General features: G+C 43.2%; 1 protein-coding gene across 3 annotated transcripts in view; it reads right to left on the bottom strand.

Annotated features, from left to right (window-relative positions):
* Positions 1 to 21,840, bottom strand: part of LOC110506127 (protein unc-13 homolog C) — a 223,531-nt gene that overhangs the window by 57,492 nt on the left and 144,199 nt on the right. The window contains exon 25 of one of the 3 annotated variants that reach the window (XM_036964589.1): positions 21,229 to 21,255. The exons of 1 other annotated variant lie outside the window; for it this stretch is intronic. In XM_036964589.1, the coding sequence (XP_036820484.1) occupies positions 21,229 to 21,255 (27 nt within the window). The remainder of the gene's footprint in view (positions 1 to 21,228; positions 21,256 to 21,840) is intronic. One more of the 3 variants, XM_036964590.1, reaches the window with a different exon arrangement.

The raw sequence follows: 21,840 nt of genomic DNA, 5'->3' as shown, positions 1-21,840 counted from the left end.
CTTCTGCTCTCTGCGTCTGACTCCACACCCATCACTATCCCGACGTGACAGTTACATTGCCACTTATTCTGCAAACACAAGTGTGTGTGTGTATGTGTGTGTGTGTGTGTGTGTGTGTGTGTGTGTGTGTGTTTGTGTGTGTGTGTGTGTGTGTGTGTGTGTGTGTGTGTGTGTGTGTGTGTGTGTGTGTTGTTTGTGTTTTGTGTATCGATGCTGTGTGTATAGTGGAGAGTGGTAGCTGTTTCAGGCCTGGTCCCTGAGATATATGTGTGATGGAAGCTAGCTGCTCCATGTGCATGACAGGTCATCACATTAAATCAAATCAAATGTTATTAGTCTAATGTGCCGAATACAACAAGTCTAGACCTTACAGTGAAATGCTTACTTACGAGCCCCTAACCAATAATGCAGTAAAAATATATATATATATATATAAGAATAATATGGCCTGGGTAGCCATTTGACTAGATGTTCAGGAGTCTTATGGCTTGGGGGTAGAAGCTGTTTAGAAGCCTCTTGCTGTGCGGTAGCAGAGAAAACAGCCTATGACTAGGGTGGCTGGAGTCTTTGACAATTTCTAGGGCCTTCCTCTGACACTGCCTGGTATAGAGGTCCTGGATGGCAGGAAGCTTGTCCCCAGTGATGTCCTGGGCCGTACACACTACCCTTTGTAATGCCTTGCAGTCGGAGTCCGAGCAGTTGCCATACCAGGCAGTGATGCAACCAGTCAGGTGTAGTACAATGGTGCAGCTGTAGAACCTTTTGAGGATCTGAGGACCCATGCCAAATCTTTTCAGTCTCCCGAGGGGAATAGGTTTTGTCATGCCCTCTTCACGACTGTCTTGGTGTGCTTGGACCATGTTAGTTTGTTGGTGATGTGGGCACCAAGGAACTTGAAGCTTTCAACCTGCTCCACTACAGCTCTGTTGATGAGAATGGGGGCATGCTCGGCCCTCTTTTTCTTGTAGTCCACAATCATCTCCTTTGTCTTGATCACGTTGAGGGAGAGGTTGTTGTCCTGGCACAACATGGCCAGGTCTCTGATCTCCTCCCTATAGGCTGTCTCGTCCTTTTTCAGTGATCAGACTTACCACTGTTGTGTCATCGGCAAACTTAATGATTTTGTTGGAGTCGTGCCTGGCCTTGCAGTCATGAGTGAACAGGGAGTACAGGAGGGGACTGAACACGCACCCCTGAGGGGCCCCTGTGTTGAAGATCAGCATGGCGGATGTGTTGTTACCTACCCTTACCACCTGGGGGCGGCCCGTCAGGAAGTACAGGATCCAGTTGCAGAGGGAGGTGTTTAATCCCAGGGTCCTTAGTTTATTGATGAGCTTTGAGGGCACTATGGTGTTGAACGCTGAGCTGTAGTTAATGAACAGCATTCTCACATAGGTGTTCATTTTGTCCAGGTGGGAAAGGGCAGTGTGGAGTGCAATAGAAATTGCATCATCTTTGGATCTGTTAGGGTGGTATGCAATTTGGAGTGGGTCTAGGATTTCTGGGATAATGGTGTTGATGTGAACCATGACCAGCCTTTCAAAGCACTTCATGGCTACAGATGTGAGTGCTATGGGTCGGTAGTCATTTAGGCAGGTTACCTTAGTATGTTTGAGCATATGGACTATGGTGATCTGCTTATAACATATTAATATTACAGAATAGGACAGGGAGAGGTTGAAAACGTCAGTAAAGACACTTTCCAGTTGGTCAGCGCATGCTCGCAGTACACATCCTGGTAATCCGTCTGGTCCTGCGGCCTTGTGAATGTTGACCTGTTTAAAGGTCTTACTCACACCAGCTGCGGAGAGCGTGATCACAGTCTTCCGGAACAGCTACTGCTCTCATGCATATTTCAGTGTTATTTGCCTCGACCGAGCTTAGAAGTTATTTAGCTCATCTGGTAGGCTCGTGTCACTGGGCAGCTCTCGGCTGTGCTTCCCTTTGTGGTCTGTAATGGTTTGCAAGCCCTGCCATATCCAATGAGCGTTAGAGCCGGTGTAGTACGATTAGATCCTAGTCCTGTATTGACGCTTGTCTGTTTGATGGTTTGCCGGAGGGCATAGCGGGATTTCTTATAAGCTTCCGGGTTAGAGTCTCGCTCCTTCAAAGTGGCAGCTCTAGCCTTTAGCTCAGTGCGGATGTTGCCTGTTATCCATGGCTTCTGGCTGGGGTATGTATGTACGGTCACTGTGGGGATGACGTCATCGATGCACTTATTGATGAAGCCAATGACTGATGTGGTGTACTCCTCAATGCCATTGGAGGAATCCCGGAACATATTCCAGTCTGTTCTAGCAAAATCGTCCTGTAGCTTAGCATCTGCTTCATCTGACCACTTTTTTATTGATTGAGTCACTGGTGCTTCCGGCTTTAATATTTGCTTGTAAGCAGGAATCAGGTGGATAGAATTATGGCCAGATTTGCCAAATGGAGGGCGAGGGAGAGTTGTCTATGCGTCTCTGTGTGTGGAGTAAAGATAGTGCAGAGTTTTTTTCCCCTCTGGTTGCACATTTAACATGCTGATATAAATTTGGCAAGACCGATTTAAGTTTCCCTGCATTAACATCCACAAGTAGCCGGTGCTCTGGGTTAGCGTTTTCCTGTTTGCTTATGGCGGAATACAGCTCATTGAGTGCTGCCTTAGTGCCAGCCTCAGTCTGTGGTGGTATGTAGACATCAACGAAAAATACAGCCCCTTGTTTTACCAGATGCCGCTGTTCTATACTGCCGATACAGCGTATAACGACTCCGTGACGCATGAGATATTACAGTTTTCAATGTGCCGTTGGTAGTTAATCTTCCGTGTAGGTCATTGATTTTATTTTCCAAAGATTGCACGTTTGCTAGCAGAATGGAAGGTAGTGGGGGTTTATTCGATTGCCTACGAATTTTCAGAAAGCAGCCTGCTCTCTGACCCCTTTTTCTCCGCCTTCTCTTCACGCAACTGACGGGGATCTGGGCCTGTTCCCGGGAAAGCTGTATATCATTCACGTCGGGCTCGTTAAAGGAAGAAAAGGATTCTGCCAGTTCGTGGTGAGTAATCGCAGTTCGGAAGTTATTTTCATAAGAGACGGCAGCAGCAACATTATGTACAAAATAAGTTCAAAAATAAGTTACAAAACGAAGAAAAAAAATCCCAATTGGATAGGAACACGTAAAACGTCAGCCTTCTTTTCTGGCACCATTTTCCAGTGTGTGTGCGTGTGTATATAGAGTGGGGAGAACAAGTATTTGACACACAGCCGATTTTGCAGGTTTTCCTACTTACAAAGCATGTAGAGGTCTGTCATTTTTATCATAGGTACACTTCAACTGTGAGAGACGGAATCTAAAACAAAAATCCAGAAAATGACATTGTATGATTTGTAAGTAATTAATTTGCATTTTATTGCCTGACATAAGTATTTGATCACCTACCAACCAGTAAGAATTCCGGCTCTCACAGACCAGTTAGTTTTTCTTTAAGAAGCCCTCCTGTTCTCCACTCATTACCCGTTTAAACTCGTTACCTGTATAAAAGACACCTGTCCACACACTCAATCAAACAGACTCCAACCTCTCCACAATGGCCAAGACCAGAGAGCTGTGTAAGGACATCAGGGGTAAAATTGTAGACCTGCACAAGGCTGGGATGGGCTACAGGACAATAGGCAAGCAGCTTGGTGAGAAGGCAACAACTGTTGGCGCAATTATTAGAAAATGGAAGAAGTTCAAGATGACGGTCAATCACCCTCGGTCTGGGGCTCCATGCAAGATCTCACCTCGTGGGGCATCAATGATCATGAGGAAGGTGAGGGATCAGCCCAGAACTACATGGAAGGACCTGGTCAATGACCTGAAGAGAGCTGGGACCACAGTCTCAAAGAAAACCATTAGTAACACACTACGCCGTCATGGATTAAAATCCTTCAGCGCACGCAAGGTCCCCCTGCTCAAGCCACCGCATGTCCAGGCCCATCTGATGTTTGCCAATGACCATCTGGATGATCCAGAGGAGGAATGGGAGAAGGTCATGTGGTCTGATGAGACAAAAATTGAGCTTTTTGGTCTAAACTCCACTCGCCGTGTTTGGAGGAAGAAGAATGATGAGTACAACCCCAAGAACACCATCCCAACCGTGAAGCATGGAGGTGGAAACATCATTCTTTGGGGATGCTTTTCTGCAAAGGGGACAGGACGACTGCACCATATTGAGGGGAGGATGGATGGGGCCATGTATCGCGAGATCTTGGCCAACAACCTCTTTCCCTCAGTAAGAGCATTGAAGATTGGTCGTGGATGGGTTTTTCAGCATGACAACGACCCGAAACACACAGCCAGGGCAACTAAGGAGTGGCTCCGTAAGAAGCATCTCAAGGTCCTGGAGTGGCCTAGCCAGTCTCCAAACCTGAACCCAATAGAAAATCTTTGGAGGGAGCTAAAAGTCTGTATTGCCCAGCGACAGCCCCGAAACCTGAAGGATCTGGAGAATGTCTGTATGGAGGAGTGGGCCAAAATCCCTGCTGCAGTGTGTGCAAACCTGGTCAAGAACTACAGGAAACGAATGATCTCTGTAATTGCAAACAAAGGTTTCTGTACTAAATATTAAATTCTGATTTTCTGATGTATCAAATACTTATGTCATGCAAATGCAAATTAATTACTTAAAAATCATACAATGTGATTTTCTGGATTTTTGTTTTAGATTCCGTCTCTCACAGTTGAAGTGTACCTATGATAAAAATGTACAGACCTCTACATGCAAAACCTGCAAAATCGGCAGTGTATCAAATACTTGTTCTCCCTACTGTATGTGTGTAAATGTGACAGATCATCACATTAGGTCAGATACGAGTCATGCAGTCACAGACCAGCTCTCTAATCCTATCTCATTCTGATGGTGGATGGCTTGTAGAGACAGCTGTTGTGAATAGTAAGCCATTATAGAAGCCATTACACAGCGATCAAGATGTTATCCTCTCTCACGTCTCTGAGTCTCTTTCTCAGCCCCGCAGAAGTTGATGTTTATCTATTATTTAACATTCTATGAAATGACGGATGTGTTATTTCTTATTCTATCATATGTAGAGCCTGAAATATGTATTATTTCAAATGATATGATAGCACATTGATCTGTGTAATTGCCCTGGCTTTCAGTTTGCTAATTGCTTTGGGAACACTTTCACTGCCAGTCAGCCAGTAATGTGTTTTTGTGCTGAGGTCTGCCTAAAATGGAAAAAGCATTTAATTTATCAACCTGCATGATCCATTATGTTCCGACATCATTAGAAATAGCTGTCTAATGCCTGAATGACAAGGTGGTTTATAGTGGTATCAGGTTGTGATTACTATTGTATGTTTTTCCTGAATAATGCAACACCCCTGTCACTCAATTGGCCTAATAAATCACCTGTCAAACGTCTAAAGCAAAAAGCTACAGCCAAACCAACTAAAGCCGTTAATTTCAGTCAGACATGTCTATGTCTTTGTCCTGAATGGCAACCTTTTCCCTTTACAGTGCACTACTTTTAAAGCGCACTACAGTACTTGCTCAAATGTAGCACACTAAATAGGGAATATGGTGCATTTGGATGCAGACTCTGTTAATGTCTGTTCAGATGCCTCATTAACAGAGCCTTTACTTCAGAGAGAGAGAGAGCACAGCTGGGGAGTTTTGTAAGCATTTGAGAAGTTCATCAGAGTTTGTACAAAAATAAGTGAGCGTGGGGGCTAGATGACAGATGAATACTGCTCCCTGACAGAGAGTGGGGCTAGATGACAGATGAATACTGCTCCCTGACAGAGAGTGGGGGCTAGATGACAGATGAATACTACTCCCTGACAGAGAGTGGGGCTAGATGAAAGTTGAATACTGCTCCCTGACAGAGAGTGGGGGCTAGATGACAGATGAATACTGCTCCCTGACAGAGAGTGGGGGCTAGATGACAGATGAATACTGCTCCCTGACAGAGAGTGGGGGCTAGATGACAGATGAATACTGCTCCCTGACAGAGAGTGGGGGCTAGATGACAGATGAATACTACTCCCTGACAGAGAGTGGGGGCTAGATGACAGATGAATACTACTCCCTGACAGAGAGTGGGGGCTAGACGACAGATGAATACTGCTCCCTGACAGAGAGTGGGGGCTAGATGACAGATGAATACTGCTCCCTGACAGAGAGTGGGGGCTAGATGACAGATGAATACTGCTCCCTGACAGAGAGTGGGGGCTAGATGACAGATGAATACTGCTCCCTGACATAGACTGGGGGCTAGATGACAGATGAATACTGCTCCCTGACAGAGAGTGGGGCTAGATGACAGAAGAAATACTGCTCACTGACAGAGAGTGGGGGCTAGATGACAGATGAATACTGCTCTCTGACAGAGAGTGGGGGCTAGATGACAGATGAATACTGCTCCCTGACAGAGAGTGGGGCTAGATGACAGTTGAATACTGCGCCCTGACAGAGAGTGGGGGCAAGATGACAGATGAATACTGCTCCCTGACAGAGAGTGGGGCTAGATGACAGATGAATACTGCTCCCTGACAGAGAGTGGGGCTAGATGACAGATTAATACTGCTCCCTGACAGAGAGTGGGGCTAGATGACAGATGAATACTGCTCCCTGACAGAACGCGGGGGCTAGATGACAGATGAATACTGCGCCCTGACAGAACGCGGGGGCTAGATGACAGATGAATACTGCTCCCTGACAGACAGTGGGGGCTAGATGACAGATGAATACTGCTCCCTGACAGAGAGTGGGGGCTAGATGACAGATGAATACTGCTCCCTGACAGAGAGTGGGGGCTAGATGACAGATGAATACTGCTCCCTGACAGAGAGTGGGGGCTAGATGACAGATGAATACTGCTCCCTGACAGAGAGTGGGGGCTAGATGACAGATGAATACTGCTCCCTGACAGAGAGTGGGGGCTAGATGACAGATGAATACTGCTCCCTGACAGAGAGTGGGGGCTAGATGACAGATGAATACTGCTCCCTGACAGAGAGTGGGGGCTAGATGACAGATGAATACTGCTCCCTGACAGAGAGTGGGGGCTAGATGACAGATGAATACTGCTCCCTGACAGAGAATGGGGCTAGATGACAGATGAAAACTGCGCCCTGACAGAGAGTGGGGCTAGATGACAGAAGAAATACTGCTCACTGACAGAGAGTGGGGGCTAGATGACAGATGAATACTGCTCTCTGACAGAGAGTGGGGGCTAGATGACAGATGAATACTGCTCCCTGACAGAGAGTGGGGCTAGATGACAGTTGAATACTGCGCCCTGACAGAGAGTGGGGGCAAGATGACAGATGAATACTGCTCCCTGACAGAGAGTGGGGCTAGATGACAGATGAATACTGCTCCCTGACAGAGAGTGGGGCTAGATGACAGATTAATACTGCTCCCTGACAGAGAGTGGGGCTAGATGACAGATGAATACTGCTCCCTGACAGAACGCGGGGGCTAGATGACAGATGAATACTGCGCCCTGACAGAACGCGGGGGCTAGATGACAGATGAATACTGCTCCCTGACAGACAGTGGGGGCTAGATGACAGATGAATACTGCTCCCTGACAGAGAGTGGGGGCTAGATGACAGATGAATACTGCTCCCTGACAGAGAGTGGGGGCTAGATGACAGATGAATACTGCTCCCTGACAGAGAGTGGGGGCTAGATGACAGATGAATACTGCTCCCTGACAGAGAGTGGGGGCTAGATGACAGATGAATACTGCTCCCTGACAGAGAGTGGGGGCTAGATGACATATGAATACTGCTCCCTGACAGAGAGTGGGGGCTAGATGACAGATGAATACTGCTCCCTGACAGAGAGTGGGGGCTAGATGACAGATGAAAACTGTGCCCTGACAGAGAGTGGGGGATAGCTGACAGATGAATACTGCTCCCTGACAGAGAGTGGGGGCTAGATGACACATGAATACTGCTCCCTGACAGAGAGTGGGGGTTAGATGACAGATGAATACTGCGCCTTGACAGAACGCGGGGGCTAGATGACAGATGAATACTGCGCCTTGACAGAACGCGGGGGCTAGACGACACATGAATACTGCCCCCTGACAGAATGCGGGGGCTAGATGACAGATGAATACTGCTCCCTGACAGAATGCAGGGGCTAGATGACAGATGAATACTGCTCCCTGACAGACAGTGGGGGCTAGATGACAGATGAATACTTCTCCCTGACAGAGTGGGGGCTAGATGACAGATGAATACTGCCCCCTGACAGAGAGTGGGGGCTAGATGACAGATGAATACTGCTCCCTGACAGAGAGTGGGGGCTAGATGACAGATGAATACTGCTCCCTGACAGAGAGTGGGGGCTAGATGACAGATGAATACTGCTCCCTGACAGAGAGTGGGGGCTAGATGACAGATGAATACTGCTCCCTGACAGAGAGTGGGGGCTAGATGACAGATGAATACTGCTCCCTGACAGAGAGTGGGAGTTAGATGACAGATGAATACAGCTCCCTGACAGAACGCGGGGGCTAGATGACAGATGAATACTGCGCCCTGACAGAACGCGGGGGGCTAGACGACAGATGAATACTGCTCCCTGACAGAGAGTGGGGCTAGATGACAGAGCGCGGGGGCTAGATGACAGAGTGTGGGGGCTAGATGACAGATGACAGCTCTGATTCCACATGCCCTGTTGCACATGCTGCTGAGAGAGTCAGAGCATAGGTGGGGATTGGGAGAGAGAGGGAGAGCATAGGTGGGGATTGGGAGAGAGGGAGAACATAGGTGGGGATTGGAAAGAGAGAGGGAGAACATAGGTGGGGATTGGGAGAGAGAGGGAGAACATAGGTGGGGATTGGGAGAGAGAAGGAGAACATAGGTGGGGATTGGGAGAGAGAGGGAGAACATAGGTGGGGATTGGGAGAGAGAGGGAGAAAATAGGTGGGGATTGGGAGAGAGAGGGAGAACATAGGTGGGGATTGGGAGAGAGAGGGAGAACATAGGTGGGGATTGGGAGAGAGAGTGGTAGGAGACTTATCTTTAGTAGGCCTAAAGGGTTTTATAAAGAATGTTAGGGTGGTAGGAGACTTATCTTTAGTAGGCCTAAAGGGTTTTTATAAAGAATGGTAGGATGGTAGGAGACTTATCTTTAGTAGGCCTAAAGGGTTTTATAAAGAATGGTAGGAATGGTAGGAGACTATCTTTAGTAGGCCTAAAGGGTTTTTATAAAGAATGGTAGGATGGTAGGAGACTTACCTTTAGCAGGCCTAAAGGGTTTTATAAAGAATGTTAGGGTGGTAGGAGTTCTATGTTTAGTAAAGGGTGTTAGGTAGGATGGTAGGAGTTCTGTTTAGTAAAGGGTGTTAGGTAGGATGGTAGGAGTTCTGTTTAGTAAAGGGTGTTAGGTAGGATGGTAGGAGTTCTATGTTTAGTAAAGAGTGTTAGGTAGGATGGTAGGAGTTCTGTTTAGGAAAGGGTATTAGGTAGGATGGTAGGAGTTCTATTTAGTAAAGGGTGTTAGGTAGGAGTTCTATGTTTAGTAAAGGGTGTTAGGTAGGAGTTCTATGTTTAGTAAAGGGTGTTAGGTAGGATGGTAGGAGTTCTGTTTAGTAAAGGGTGTTAGGTAGGAGTTCTATGTTTAGTAAAGAGTGTTAGGTAGGATGGTAGGAGTTCTGTTTAGTAAAGGGTGTTAGGTAGGATGGTAGGAGTTCTGTTTAGTAAAGGGTGTTAGGTAGGATGGTAGTAGTTATGTTTAGTAAAGGGTGTTAGGTAGGAGTTCTATGTTTAGTAAAGGGTGTTAGGTAGGATGGTAGTAGTTATGTTTAGTAAAGGGTGTTAGGTAGTAGTTCTGTTTAGTAAAGGATGTTAGGTAGGATGGTAGGAGTTCTGTTTAGTAAAGGGTGTTAGGTAGGCTGTTTAGTAAAGGGTGTTAGGTAGGCTGTTTAATAAAGGGTGTTAGGTAGGATGGTAGGAGTTCTGTTTAGTAAATTGTGTTAGGTAGGATGGTAGGAGTTCTGTTTAGAAAAAGGGTGTTAGGTAGGATGGTAGGAGTTCTGTTTAGTAAAGTGTGTTAGGTAGGAGTTCTGTTTAGTAAATTGTGTTAGGTAGGAGTTCTATGTTTAGTAAAGGGTGTTAGGTAGGATGGTAGGAGTTCTGTTTAGTAAAGGGTGTTAGGTAGGATGGTAGGAGTTCTATGTTTAGTAAAGGGTGTTAGGTAGGATGGTAGGAGTTATGTTTAGTAAAGGGTGTTAGGTAGTAGTTATGTTTAGTAAAGGGTGTTAGGTAGGATGGTAGGAGTTCTGTTTAGTAAAGGGTGTTAGGTAGGAGTTCTATGTTTAGTAAAGGGTGTTAGGTAGGATGGTAGGAGTTCTGTTTAGTAAAGGGTGTTAGGTAGGATGGTAGGAGTTCTATGTTTAGTAAAGGGTGTTAGGTAGGATGGTAGGAGTTATGTTTAGTAAAGGGTGTTAGGTAGTAGTTATGTTTAGTAAAGGGTGTTAGGTAGGATGGTAGGAGTTCTGTTTAGTAAAGGGTGTTAGGTAGGCTGTTTAGTAAAGGGTGTTAGGTAGGCTGTTTAATAAAGGGTGTTAGGTAGGATGGTAGGAGTTCTGTTTAGTAAAGGGTGTTAGGTAGGATGGTAGTAGTTCTGTTTATTAAAGGGTGTTAGGTAGGATGGTAGGAGTTATGTTTAGTAAAGGGTGTTAGGTAGGAGTTCTGTTTAGTAAAGGGTGTTGGGTAGGATGGTAGGAGTTCTGTTTAGAAAAAGGGTGTTGTTTAGGATGGTAGGAGTTATGTTTAGTAAAGGGTGTTAGGTAGGATGGTAGGAGTTCTGTTTAGTAAATTGTGTTAGGTAGGATGGTAGGAGTTCTGTTTAGTAAAGGGTGTTAGGTAGGATGGTAGGAGTTCTGTTTAGAAAAAGGGTGTTAGGTAGGATGGTACGAGTTCTGTTTTTTAAAGGGTGTTAGGTAGGATGGTAGGAGTTCTGTTTAGTAAAAGGTGTTAGGTAGGATGGTAGTAGTTCTGTTTAGTAAAGGGTGTTAGGTAGGAGTTCTGTTTAGTAAAGGGTGTTAGGTAGGAGTTCTATGTTTAGTAAAGGGTGTTAGGTAGGATGGTAGGAGTTCTGTTTAGTAAAGGGTGTTAGGTAGGAGTTCTGTTTAGTAAAGGGTGTTGGGTAGGATGGTAGGAGTTCTGTTTAGTAAAGGGTGTTAGGTAGGAGTTCTGTTTAGTAAAGGGTGTTAGGTAGGATGGTAGGAGTTCTGTTTAGTAAAGGGTGTTAGGTAGGATGGTAGGAGTTCTGTTTAGTAAAGGGTGTTAGGTAGGATGGTAGGAGTTCTATGTTTAGTAAAGGGTGTTAGGTAGGATGGTAGGAGTTCTGTTTAGTAAAGGGTGTTAGGTAGGAGTTCTATGTTTAGTAAAGGGTGTTAGGTAGGATGGTAGGAGTTCTGTTTAGTAAAGGGTGTTAGGTAGGATGGTAGGAGTTCTATGTTTAGTAAAGGGTGTTAGGTAGGATGGTAGGAGTTCTGTTTAGAAAAAGGGTGTTAGGTAGGATGGTAGGAGTTCTGTTTAGTAAAGGGTGTTAGGTAGGATGGTAGGAGTTATATGTTTAGTAAAGGGTGTTAGGTAGGATGGTAGGAGTTCTATGTTTAGTAAAGAGTGTTAGGTAGGATGGAAGGAGTTCTATGTTTAGTAAAGGGGGGTTAGGATGGTTGGAGTTCTATGTTCAGTAAAGGGTGTTAGGTAGGCTGTTTAGTAAAGGTCGTTAGGTAGGATGGTAGGAGTTCTGTTTATTAAAGGGTGTTAGGTAGGATGTTAGGAGTTCTGTTTAGAAAAAGGGTGTTAGGTAGGATGGTAGGAGTTCTGTTTAGTAAAGGGTGTTAGGTAGGAGTTCTGTTTAGTAAATTGTGTTAGGTAGGAGTTCTATGTTTAGTAAAGGGTGTTAGGTAGGATGGTAGGAGTTCTGTTTAGTAAAGGGTGTTAGGTAGGATGGTAGGAGTTCTGTTTAGTAAAGGGTGTTAGGTAGGATGGTAGGAGTTCTATGTTTAGTAAAGAGTGTTAGGTAGGATGGTAGGAGTTCTGTTTAGGAAAGGGTATTAGGTAGGATGGTAGGAGTTCTATTTAGTAAAGGGTGTTAGGTAGGAGTTCTATGTTTAGTAAAGGGTGTTAGGTAGGAGTTCTATGTTTAGTAAAGGGTGTTAGGTAGGATGGTAGGAGTTCTGTTTAGTAAAGGGTGTTAGGTAGGAGTTCTATGTTTAGTAAAGAGTGTTAGGTAGGATGGTAGGAGTTCTGTTTAGTAAAGGGTGTTAGGTAGGATGGTAGGAGTTCTGTTTAGTAAAGGGTGTTAGGTAGGATGGTAGTAGTTATGTTTAGTAAAGGGTGTTAGGTAGGAGTTCTATGTTTAGTAAAGGGTGTTAGGTAGGATGGTAGTAGTTATGTTTAGTAAAGGGTGTTAGGTAGTAGTTCTGTTTAGTAAAGGATGTTAGGTAGGATGGTAGGAGTTCTGTTTAGTAAAGGGTGTTAGGTAGGCTGTTTAGTAAAGGGTGTTAGGTAGGCTGTTTAATAAAGGGTGTTAGGTAGGATGGTAGGAGTTCTGTTTAGTAAATTGTGTTAGGTAGGATGGTAGGAGTTCTGTTTAGAAAAAGGGTGTTAGGTAGGATGGTAGGAGTTCTGTTTAGTAAAGTGTGTTAGGTAGGAGTTCTGTTTAGTAAATTGTGTTAGGTAGGAGTTCTATGTTTAGTAAAGGGTGTTAGGTAGGATGGTAGGAGTTCTGTTTAGTAAAGGGTGTTAGGTAGGATGGTAGGAGTTCTATGTTTAGTAAAGGGTGTTAGGTAGGATGGTAGGAGTTATGTTTAGTAAAGGGTGTTAGGTAGTAGTTATGTTTAGTAAAGGGTGTTAGGTAGGATGGTAGGAGTTCTGTTTAGTAAAGGGTGTTAGGTAGGAGTTCTATGTTTAGTAAAGGGTGTTAGGTAGGATGGTAGGAGTTCTGTTTAGTAAAGGGTGTTAGGTAGGATGGTAGGAGTTCTATGTTTAGTAAAGGGTGTTAGGTAGGATGGTAGGAGTTATGTTTAGTAAAGGGTGTTAGGTAGTAGTTATGTTTAGTAAAGGGTGTTAGGTAGGATGGTAGGAGTTCTGTTTAGTAAAGGGTGTTAGGTAGGCTGTTTAGTAAAGGGTGTTAGGTAGGCTGTTTAATAAAGGGTGTTAGGTAGGATGGTAGGAGTTCTGTTTAGTAAAGGGTGTTAGGTAGGATGGTAGTAGTTCTGTTTATTAAAGGGTGTTAGGTAGGATGGTAGGAGTTATGTTTAGTAAAGGGTGTTAGGTAGGAGTTCTGTTTAGTAAAGGGTGTTGGGTAGGATGGTAGGAGTTCTGTTTAGAAAAAGGGTGTTGTTTAGGATGGTAGGAGTTATGTTTAGTAAAGGGTGTTAGGTAGGATGGTAGGAGTTCTGTTTAGTAAATTGTGTTAGGTAGGATGGTAGGAGTTCTGTTTAGTAAAGGGTGTTAGGTAGGATGGTAGGAGTTCTGTTTAGAAAAAGGGTGTTAGGTAGGATGGTACGAGTTCTGTTTTTTAAAGGGTGTTAGGTAGGATGGTAGGAGTTCTGTTTAGTAAAAGGTGTTAGGTAGGATGGTAGTAGTTCTGTTTAGTAAAGGGTGTTAGGTAGGAGTTCTGTTTAGTAAAGGGTGTTAGGTAGGAGTTCTATGTTTAGTAAAGGGTGTTAGGTAGGATGGTAGGAGTTCTGTTTAGTAAAGGGTGTTAGGTAGGAGTTCTGTTTAGTAAAGGGTGTTGGGTAGGATGGTAGGAGTTCTGTTTAGTAAAGGGTGTTAGGTAGGAGTTCTGTTTAGTAAAGGGTGTTAGGTAGGATGGTAGGAGTTCTGTTTAGTAAAGGGTGTTAGGTAGGATGGTAGGAGTTCTGTTTAGTAAAGGGTGTTAGGTAGGATGGTAGGAGTTCTATGTTTAGTAAAGGGTGTTAGGTAGGATGGTAGGAGTTCTGTTTAGTAAAGGGTGTTAGGTAGGAGTTCTATGTTTAGTAAAGGGTGTTAGGTAGGATGGTAGGAGTTCTGTTTAGTAAAGGGTGTTAGGTAGGATGGTAGGAGTTCTATGTTTAGTAAAGGGTGTTAGGTAGGATGGTAGGAGTTCTGTTTAGAAAAAGGGTGTTAGGTAGGATGGTAGGAGTTCTGTTTAGTAAAGGGTGTTAGGTAGGATGGTAGGAGTTATATGTTTAGTAAAGGGTGTTAGGTAGGATGGTAGGAGTTCTATGTTTAGTAAAGAGTGTTAGGTAGGATGGAAGGAGTTCTATGTTTAGTAAAGGGGGGTTAGGATGGTTGGAGTTCTATGTTCAGTAAAGGGTGTTAGGTAGGCTGTTTAGTAAAGGTCGTTAGGTAGGATGGTAGGAGTTCTGTTTATTAAAGGGTGTTAGGTAGGATGTTAGGAGTTCTGTTTAGAAAAAGGGTGTTAGGTAGGATGGTAGGAGTTCTGTTTAGTAAAGGGTGTTAGGTAGGAGTTCTGTTTAGTAAATTGTGTTAGGTAGGAGTTCTATGTTTAGTAAAGGGTGTTAGGTAGGATGGTAGGAGTTCTGTTTAGTAAAGGGTGTTAGGTAGGATGGTAGGAGTTCTGTTTAGTAAAGGGTGTTAGGTAGGATGGTAGGAGTTCTGTTTAGTAAAGGGTGTTAGGTAGGATGGTAGGAGTTCTATGTTTAGTAAAGGGTGTTAGGTAGGATGGTAGGAGTTTTGTTTAGTAAAGGGTGTTAGGTAAGATGGTAGGAGTTCTATGTTTAGTAAAGGGTGTTAGGTAGGATGGTAGGTGTTCTATGTTTAGTAAAGGGTGTTAGGTAGGATGGTAGGAGTTCTGTTTAGTAAAGGGTGTTAGGTAGGAGTTATATGTTTAGTAAAGGGTGTTAGGTAGGAGTTATATGTTTAGTAAAGGGTGTTAGGTAGGAGTTCTATGTTTAGTAAAGGATGTTAGGTAGGAGTTCTGTTTAGTAAAGGGTGTTAGGTAGGAGTTATATGTTTAGTAAAGGGTGTTAGGTAGGAGTTCTGTTTAGTAAAGGGTGTTAGGTAGGATGGTAGGAGTTCTATGTTTAATAAAGGGTGTTAGGTAGGATGGTAGGAGTTATGTTTAGTAAAGGGTGTTAGGTAGGATGGTAGGAGTTCTGTTTAGTAAATTGTGTTAGGTAGGATGGTAGGAGTTCTGTTTAGTAAAGGGTGTTAGGTAGGATGGTAGGAGTTCTGTTTAGAAAAAGGGTGTTAGGTAGGATGGTACGAGTTCTGTTTTTTAAAGGGTGTTAGGTAGGATGGTAGGAGTTCTGTTTAGTAAAAGGTGTTAGGTAGGATGGTAGTAGTTCTGTTTAGTAAAGGGTGTTAGGTAGGAGTTCTGTTTAGTAAAGGGTGTTAGGTAGGAGTTCTATGTTTAGTAAAGGGTGTTAGGTAGGATGGTAGGAGTTCTGTTTAGTAAAGGGTGTTAGGTAGGAGTTCTGTTTAGTAAAGGGTGTTGGGTAGGATGGTAGGAGTTCTGTTTAGTAAAGGGTGTTAGGTAGGAGTTCTGTTTAGTAAAGGGTGTTAGGTAGGATGGTAGGAGTTCTGTTTAGTAAAGGGTGTTAGGTAGGATGGTAGGAGTTCTGTTTAGTAAAGGGTGTTAGGTAGGATGGTAGGAGTTCTATGTTTAGTAAAGGGTGTTAGGTAGGATGGTAGGAGTTCTGTTTAGTAAAGGGTGTTAGGTAGGAGTTCTATGTTTAGTAAAGGGTGTTAGGTAGGATGGTAGGAGTTCTGTTTAGTAAAGGGTATTAGGTAGGATGGTAGGAGTTCTATGTTTAGTAAAGGGTGTTAGGTAGGATGGTAGGAGTTTTGTTTAGTAAAGGGTGTTAGGTAAGATGGTAGGAGTTCTATGTTTAGTAAAGGGTGTTAGGTAGGATGGTAGGTGTTCTATGTTTAGTAAAGGGTGTTAGGTAGGATGGTAGGAGTTCTGTTTAGTAAAGGGTGTTAGGTAGGAGTTATATGTTTAGTAAAGGGTGTTAGGTAGGAGTTATATGTTTAGTAAAGGGTGTTAGGTAGGAGTTCTATGTTTAGTAAAGGATGTTAGGTAGGAGTTCTGTTTAGTAAAGGGTGTTAGGTAGGAGTTATATGTTTAGTAAAGGGTGTTAGGTAGGAGTTCTGTTTAGTAAAGGGTGTTAGGTAGGATGGTAGGAGTTCTATGTTTAGTAAAGGGTGTTAGGTAGGATGGTAGGAGTTATGTTTAGTAAAGGGTGTTAGGTAGGATGGTAGGAGTTCTGTTTAGTAAATTGTGTTAGGTAGGATGGTAGGAGTTCTGTTTAGTAAAGGGTGTTAGGTAGGATGGTAGGAGTTCTGTTTAGAAAAAGGGTGTTAGGTAGGATGGTACGAGTTCTGTTTTTTAAAGGGTGTTAGGTAGGATGGTAGGAGTTCTGTTTAGTAAAAGGTGTTAGGTAGGATGGTAGTAGTTCTGTTTAGTAAAGGGTGTTAGGTAGGAGTTCTGTTTAGTAAAGGGTGTTAGGTAGGAGTTCTATGTTTAGTAAAGGGTGTTAGGTAGGATGGTAGGAGTTCTGTTTAGTAAAGGGTGTTAGGTAGGAGTTCTGTTTAGTAAAGGGTGTTGGGTAGGATGGTAGGAGTTCTGTTTAGTAAAGGGTGTTAGGTAGGAGTTCTGTTTAGTAAAGGGTGTTAGGTAGGATGGTAGGAGTTCTGTTTAGTAAAGGGTGTTAGGTAGGATGGTAGGAGTTCTGTTTAGTAAAGGGTGTTAGGTAGATTGGTAGGAGTTCTATGTTTAGTAAAGGGTGTTAGGTAGGATGGTAGGAGTTCTGTTTAGTAAAGGGTGTTAGGTAGGAGTTCTATGTTTAGTAAAGGGTGTTAGGTAGGATGGTAGGAGTTCTGTTTAGTAAAGGGTGTTAGGTAGGATGGTAGGAGTTCTATGTTTAGTAAAGGGTGTTAGGTAGGATGGTAGGAGTTCTGTTTAGAAAAAGGGTGTTAGGTAGGATGGTAGGAGTTCTGTTTAGTAAAGGGTGTTAGGTAGGATGGTAGGAGTTATATGTTTAGTAAAGGGTGTTAGGTAGGATGGTAGGAGTTCTATGTTTAGTAAAGAGTGTTAGGTAGGATGGAAGGAGTTCTATGTTTAGTAAAGGGGGGTTAGGATGGTAGGAGTTCTATGTTCAGTAAAGGGTGTTAGGTAGGCTGTTTAGTAAAGGTCGTTAGGTAGGATGGTAGGAGTTCTGTTTATTAAAGGGTGTTAGGTAGGATGTTAGGAGTTCTGTTTAGAAAAAGGGTGTTAGGTAGGATGGTAGGAGTTCTGTTTAGTAAAGGGTGTTAGGTAGGAGTTCTGTTTAGTAAATTGTGTTAGGTAGGAGTTCTATGTTTAGTAAAGGGTGTTAGGTAGGATGGTAGGAGTTCTGTTTAGTAAAGGGTGTTAGGTAGGATGGTAGGAGTTCTGTTTAGTAAAGGGTGTTAGGTAGGATGGTAGGAGTTCTGTTTAGTAAAGGGTGTTAGGTAGGATGGTAGGAGTTCTATGTTTAGTAAAGGGTGTTAGGTAGGATGGTAGGAGTTTTGTTTAGTAAAGGGTGTTAGGTAAGATGGTAGGAGTTCTATGTTTAGTAAAGGGTGTTAGGTAGGATGGTAGGTGTTCTATGTTTAGTAAAGGGTGTTAGGTAGGATGGTAGGAGTTCTGTTTAGTAAAGGGTGTTAGGTAGGAGTTATATGTTTAGTAAAGGGTGTTAGGTAGGAGTTATATGTTTAGTAAAGGGTGTTAGGTAGGAGTTCTATGTTTAGTAAAGGATGTTAGGTAGGAGTTCTGTTTAGTAAAGGGTGTTAGGTAGGAGTTATATGTTTAGTAAAGGGTGTTAGGTAGGAGTTCTGTTTAGTAAAGGGTGTTAGGTAGGATGGTAGGAGTTCTATGTTTAGTAAAGGGTGTTAGGTAGGATGGTAGGAGTTATGTTTAGTAAAGGGTGTTAGGTAGGATGGTAGGAGTTCTGTTTAGTAAATTGTGTTAGGTAGGATGGTAGGAGTTCTGTTTAGTAAAGGGTGTTAGGTAGGATGGTAGGAGTTCTGTTTAGAAAAAGGGTGTTAGGTAGGATGGTACGAGTTCTGTTTTTTAAAGGGTGTTAGGTAGGATGGTAGGAGTTCTGTTTAGTAAAAGGTGTTAGGTAGGATGGTAGTAGTTCTGTTTAGTAAAGGGTGTTAGGTAGGAGTTCTGTTTAGTAAAGGGTGTTAGGTAGGAGTTCTATGTTTAGTAAAGGGTGTTAGGTAGGATGGTAGGAGTTCTGTTTAGTAAAGGGTGTTAGGTAGGAGTTCTGTTTAGTAAAGGGTGTTGGGTAGGATGGTAGGAGTTCTGTTTAGTAAAGGGTGTTAGGTAGGAGTTCTGTTTAGTAAAGGGTGTTAGGTAGGATGGTAGGAGTTCTGTTTAGTAAAGGGTGTTAGGTAGGATGGTAGGAGTTCTGTTTAGTAAAGGGTGTTAGGTAGGATGGTAGGAGTTCTATGTTTAGTAAAGGGTGTTAGGTAGGATGGTAGGAGTTCTGTTTAGTAAAGGGTGTTAGGTAGGAGTTCTATGTTTAGTAAAGGGTGTTAGGTAGGATGGTAGGAGTTCTGTTTAGTAAAGGGTATTAGGTAGGATGGTAGGAGTTCTATGTTTAGTAAAGGGTGTTAGGTAGGATGGTAGGAGTTTTGTTTAGTAAAGGGTGTTAGGTAAGATGGTAGGAGTTCTATGTTTAGTAAAGGGTGTTAGGTAGGATGGTAGGTGTTCTATGTTTAGTAAAGGGTGTTAGGTAGGATGGTAGGAGTTCTGTTTAGTAAAGGGTGTTAGGTAGGAGTTATATGTTTAGTAAAGGGTGTTAGGTAGGAGTTATATGTTTAGTAAAGGGTGTTAGGTAGGAGTTCTATGTTTAGTAAAGGATGTTAGGTAGGAGTTCTGTTTAGTAAAGGGTGTTAGGTAGGAGTTATATGTTTAGTAAAGGGTGTTAGGTAGGAGTTCTGTTTAGTAAAGGGTGTTAGGTAGGATGGTAGGAGTTCTATGTTTAGTAAAGGGTGTTAGGTAGGATGGTAGGAGTTATGTTTAGTAAAGGGTGTTAGGTAGGATGGTAGGAGTTCTGTTTAGTAAATTGTGTTAGGTAGGATGGTAGGAGTTCTGTTTAGTAAAGGGTGTTAGGTAGGATGGTAGGAGTTCTGTTTAGAAAAAGGGTGTTAGGTAGGATGGTACGAGTTCTGTTTTTTAAAGGGTGTTAGGTAGGATGGTAGGAGTTCTGTTTAGTAAAAGGTGTTAGGTAGGATGGTAGTAGTTCTGTTTAGTAAAGGGTGTTAGGTAGGAGTTCTGTTTAGTAAAGGGTGTTAGGTAGGAGTTCTATGTTTAGTAAAGGGTGTTAGGTAGGATGGTAGGAGTTCTGTTTAGTAAAGGGTGTTAGGTAGGAGTTCTGTTTAGTAAAGGGTGTTGGGTAGGATGGTAGGAGTTCTGTTTAGTAAAGGGTGTTAGGTAGGAGTTCTGTTTAGTAAAGGGTGTTAGGTAGGATGGTAGGAGTTCTGTTTAGTAAAGGGTGTTAGGTAGGATGGTAGGAGTTCTGTTTAGTAAAGGGTGTTAGGTAGGATGGTAGGAGTTCTATGTTTAGTAAAGGGTGTTAGGTAGGATGGTAGGAGTTCTGTTTAGTAAAGGGTGTTAGGTAGGAGTTCTATGTTTAGTAAAGGGTGTTAGGTAGGATGGTAGGAGTTCTGTTTAGTAAAGGGTGTTAGGTAGGATGGTAGGAGTTCTATGTTTAGTAAAGGGTGTTAGGTAGGATGGTAGGAGTTCTGTTTAGAAAAAGGGTGTTAGGTAGGATGGTAGGAGTTCTGTTTAGTAAAGGGTGTTAGGTAGGATGGTAGGAGTTATATGTTTAGTAAAGGGTGTTAGGTAGGATGGTAGGAGTTCTATGTTTAGTAAAGAGTGTTAGGTAGGATGGAAGGAGTTCTATGTTTAGTAAAGGGGGGTTAGGATGGTAGGAGTTCTATGTTCAGTAAAGGGTGTTAGGTAGGCTGTTTAGTAAAGGTCGTTAGGTAGGATGGTAGGAGTTCTGTTTATTAAAGGGTGTTAGGTAGGATGTTAGGAGTTCTGTTTAGAAAAAGGGTGTTAGGTAGGATGGTAGGAGTTCTGTTTAGTAAAGGGTGTTAGGTAGGAGTTCTGTTTAGTAAATTGTGTTAGGTAGGAGTTCTATGTTTAGTAAAGGGTGTTAGGTAGGATGGTAGGAGTTCTGTTTAGTAAAGGGTGTTAGGTAGGATGGTAGGAGTTCTGTTTAGTAAAGGGTGTTAGGTAGGATGGTAGGAGTTCTGTTTAGTAAAGGGTGTTAGGTAGGATGGTAGGAGTTCTATGTTTAGTAAAGGGTGTTAGGTAGGATGGTAGGAGTTTTGTTTAGTAAAGGGTGTTAGGTAAGATGGTAGGAGTTCTATGTTTAGTAAAGGGTGTTAGGTAGGATGGTAGGTGTTCTATGTTTAGTAAAGGGTGTTAGGTAGGATGGTAGGAGTTCTGTTTAGTAAAGGGTGTTAGGTAGGAGTTATATGTTTAGTAAAGGGTGTTAGGTAGGAGTTATATGTTTAGTAAAGGGTGTTAGGTAGGAGTTCTATGTTTAGTAAAGGATGTTAGGTAGGAGTTCTGTTTAGTAAAGGGTGTTAGGTAGGAGTTATATGTTTAGTAAAGGGTGTTAGGTAGGAGTTCTGTTTAGTAAAGGGTGTTAGGTAGGATGGTAGGAGTTCTATGTTTAGTAAAGGGTGTTAGGTAGGATGGTAGGAGTTATGTTTAGTAAAGGGTGTTAGGTAGGAGTTATATGTTTAGTAAAGGGTGTTAGGTAGGATGGTTGGAGTTCTGTTTAGTAAAGGGTGTTAGGTAGGATGGTATGAGTTCTATGTTTAGTAAAGGGTGTTAGGTAGGATGGTAGGAGTTCTATGTTTAGTAAAGGGGGGTTAGGATGGTAGGAGGTAGGAGTCCTATGTTTAGTACAGGGGGGTTAGGATGGTAGGTGGTAGGAGTCCTACGTTTAGTAAGGGGGGTTAGGATGGTAGGAGGTAGGAGTCCTATGTTTAGTAAAGGGGGTTAGGATGGTAGGAGGTAGGAGTCCTATGTTTAGTAAAGGGGGGTTAGGATGGTAGGAGGTAGGAGTCCTATGTTTAGTAAAGGGGGGTTATGATGGTAGGAGATAGGAGTCCTATGTTTTGTAAGGGGGGTTAGGATGGTAGGAGGTAGGAGTCCTATGATTAGTAAAGGGGGGTTATGATGGCAGGAGGTAGGAGTCCTATACTACACACCTTGCAAAAGGACACAGCCCCCTCCTCCTTGAAAGAGAGCAGGGTAGAATGGGGAAACACAAGACCACAGAAGACAAAACTCAAGGCATTTAAAATGTTAGAAACAGGAGAGAGACACCATGCACATAACAGAAAACTGTTGCTATATTCTCAGGATTAGACAGACACAGACACAGGCAGAGAGGGAGAGAGGGAGAGAGAGACACCATGCACATAACAGAAAACTGTTGCTATATTCTCAGGATTAGACAGACACAGACACAGGCAGAGAGAGAGAGGGAGAGAGAGACACCATGCACATAACAGAAAACTGTTGCTATATTCTCAGGATTAGACAGACACAGACACAGGCAGAGAGAGAGAGGGAGAGAGAGACACCATGCACATAACAGAAAACTGTTGCTATATTCTCAGGATTAGACAGACACAGACACAGGCAGAGAGGGAGAGGGAGAGAGAGACACCATGCACATAACAGAAAACAGGCAGACAGATAGATTTACAGGAAGAGGCAGCGAGACAGACAGACTTCGAGACAGGTAGAAAGACAGACAGACAGATTTAGAGACAGACAGATAGACTTAGAGGGGGACAGACATACATACATACATA

This window comes from Oncorhynchus mykiss, chromosome 26, assembly GCF_013265735.2.
Source record: "Oncorhynchus mykiss isolate Arlee chromosome 26, USDA_OmykA_1.1, whole genome shotgun sequence".
Lineage (NCBI taxonomy): Eukaryota > Metazoa > Chordata > Actinopteri > Salmoniformes > Salmonidae > Oncorhynchus > Oncorhynchus mykiss.
The sequence above is the reverse complement of the archived record's forward strand: the minus strand, read 5'-3'. Positions and strand labels throughout refer to the sequence as shown.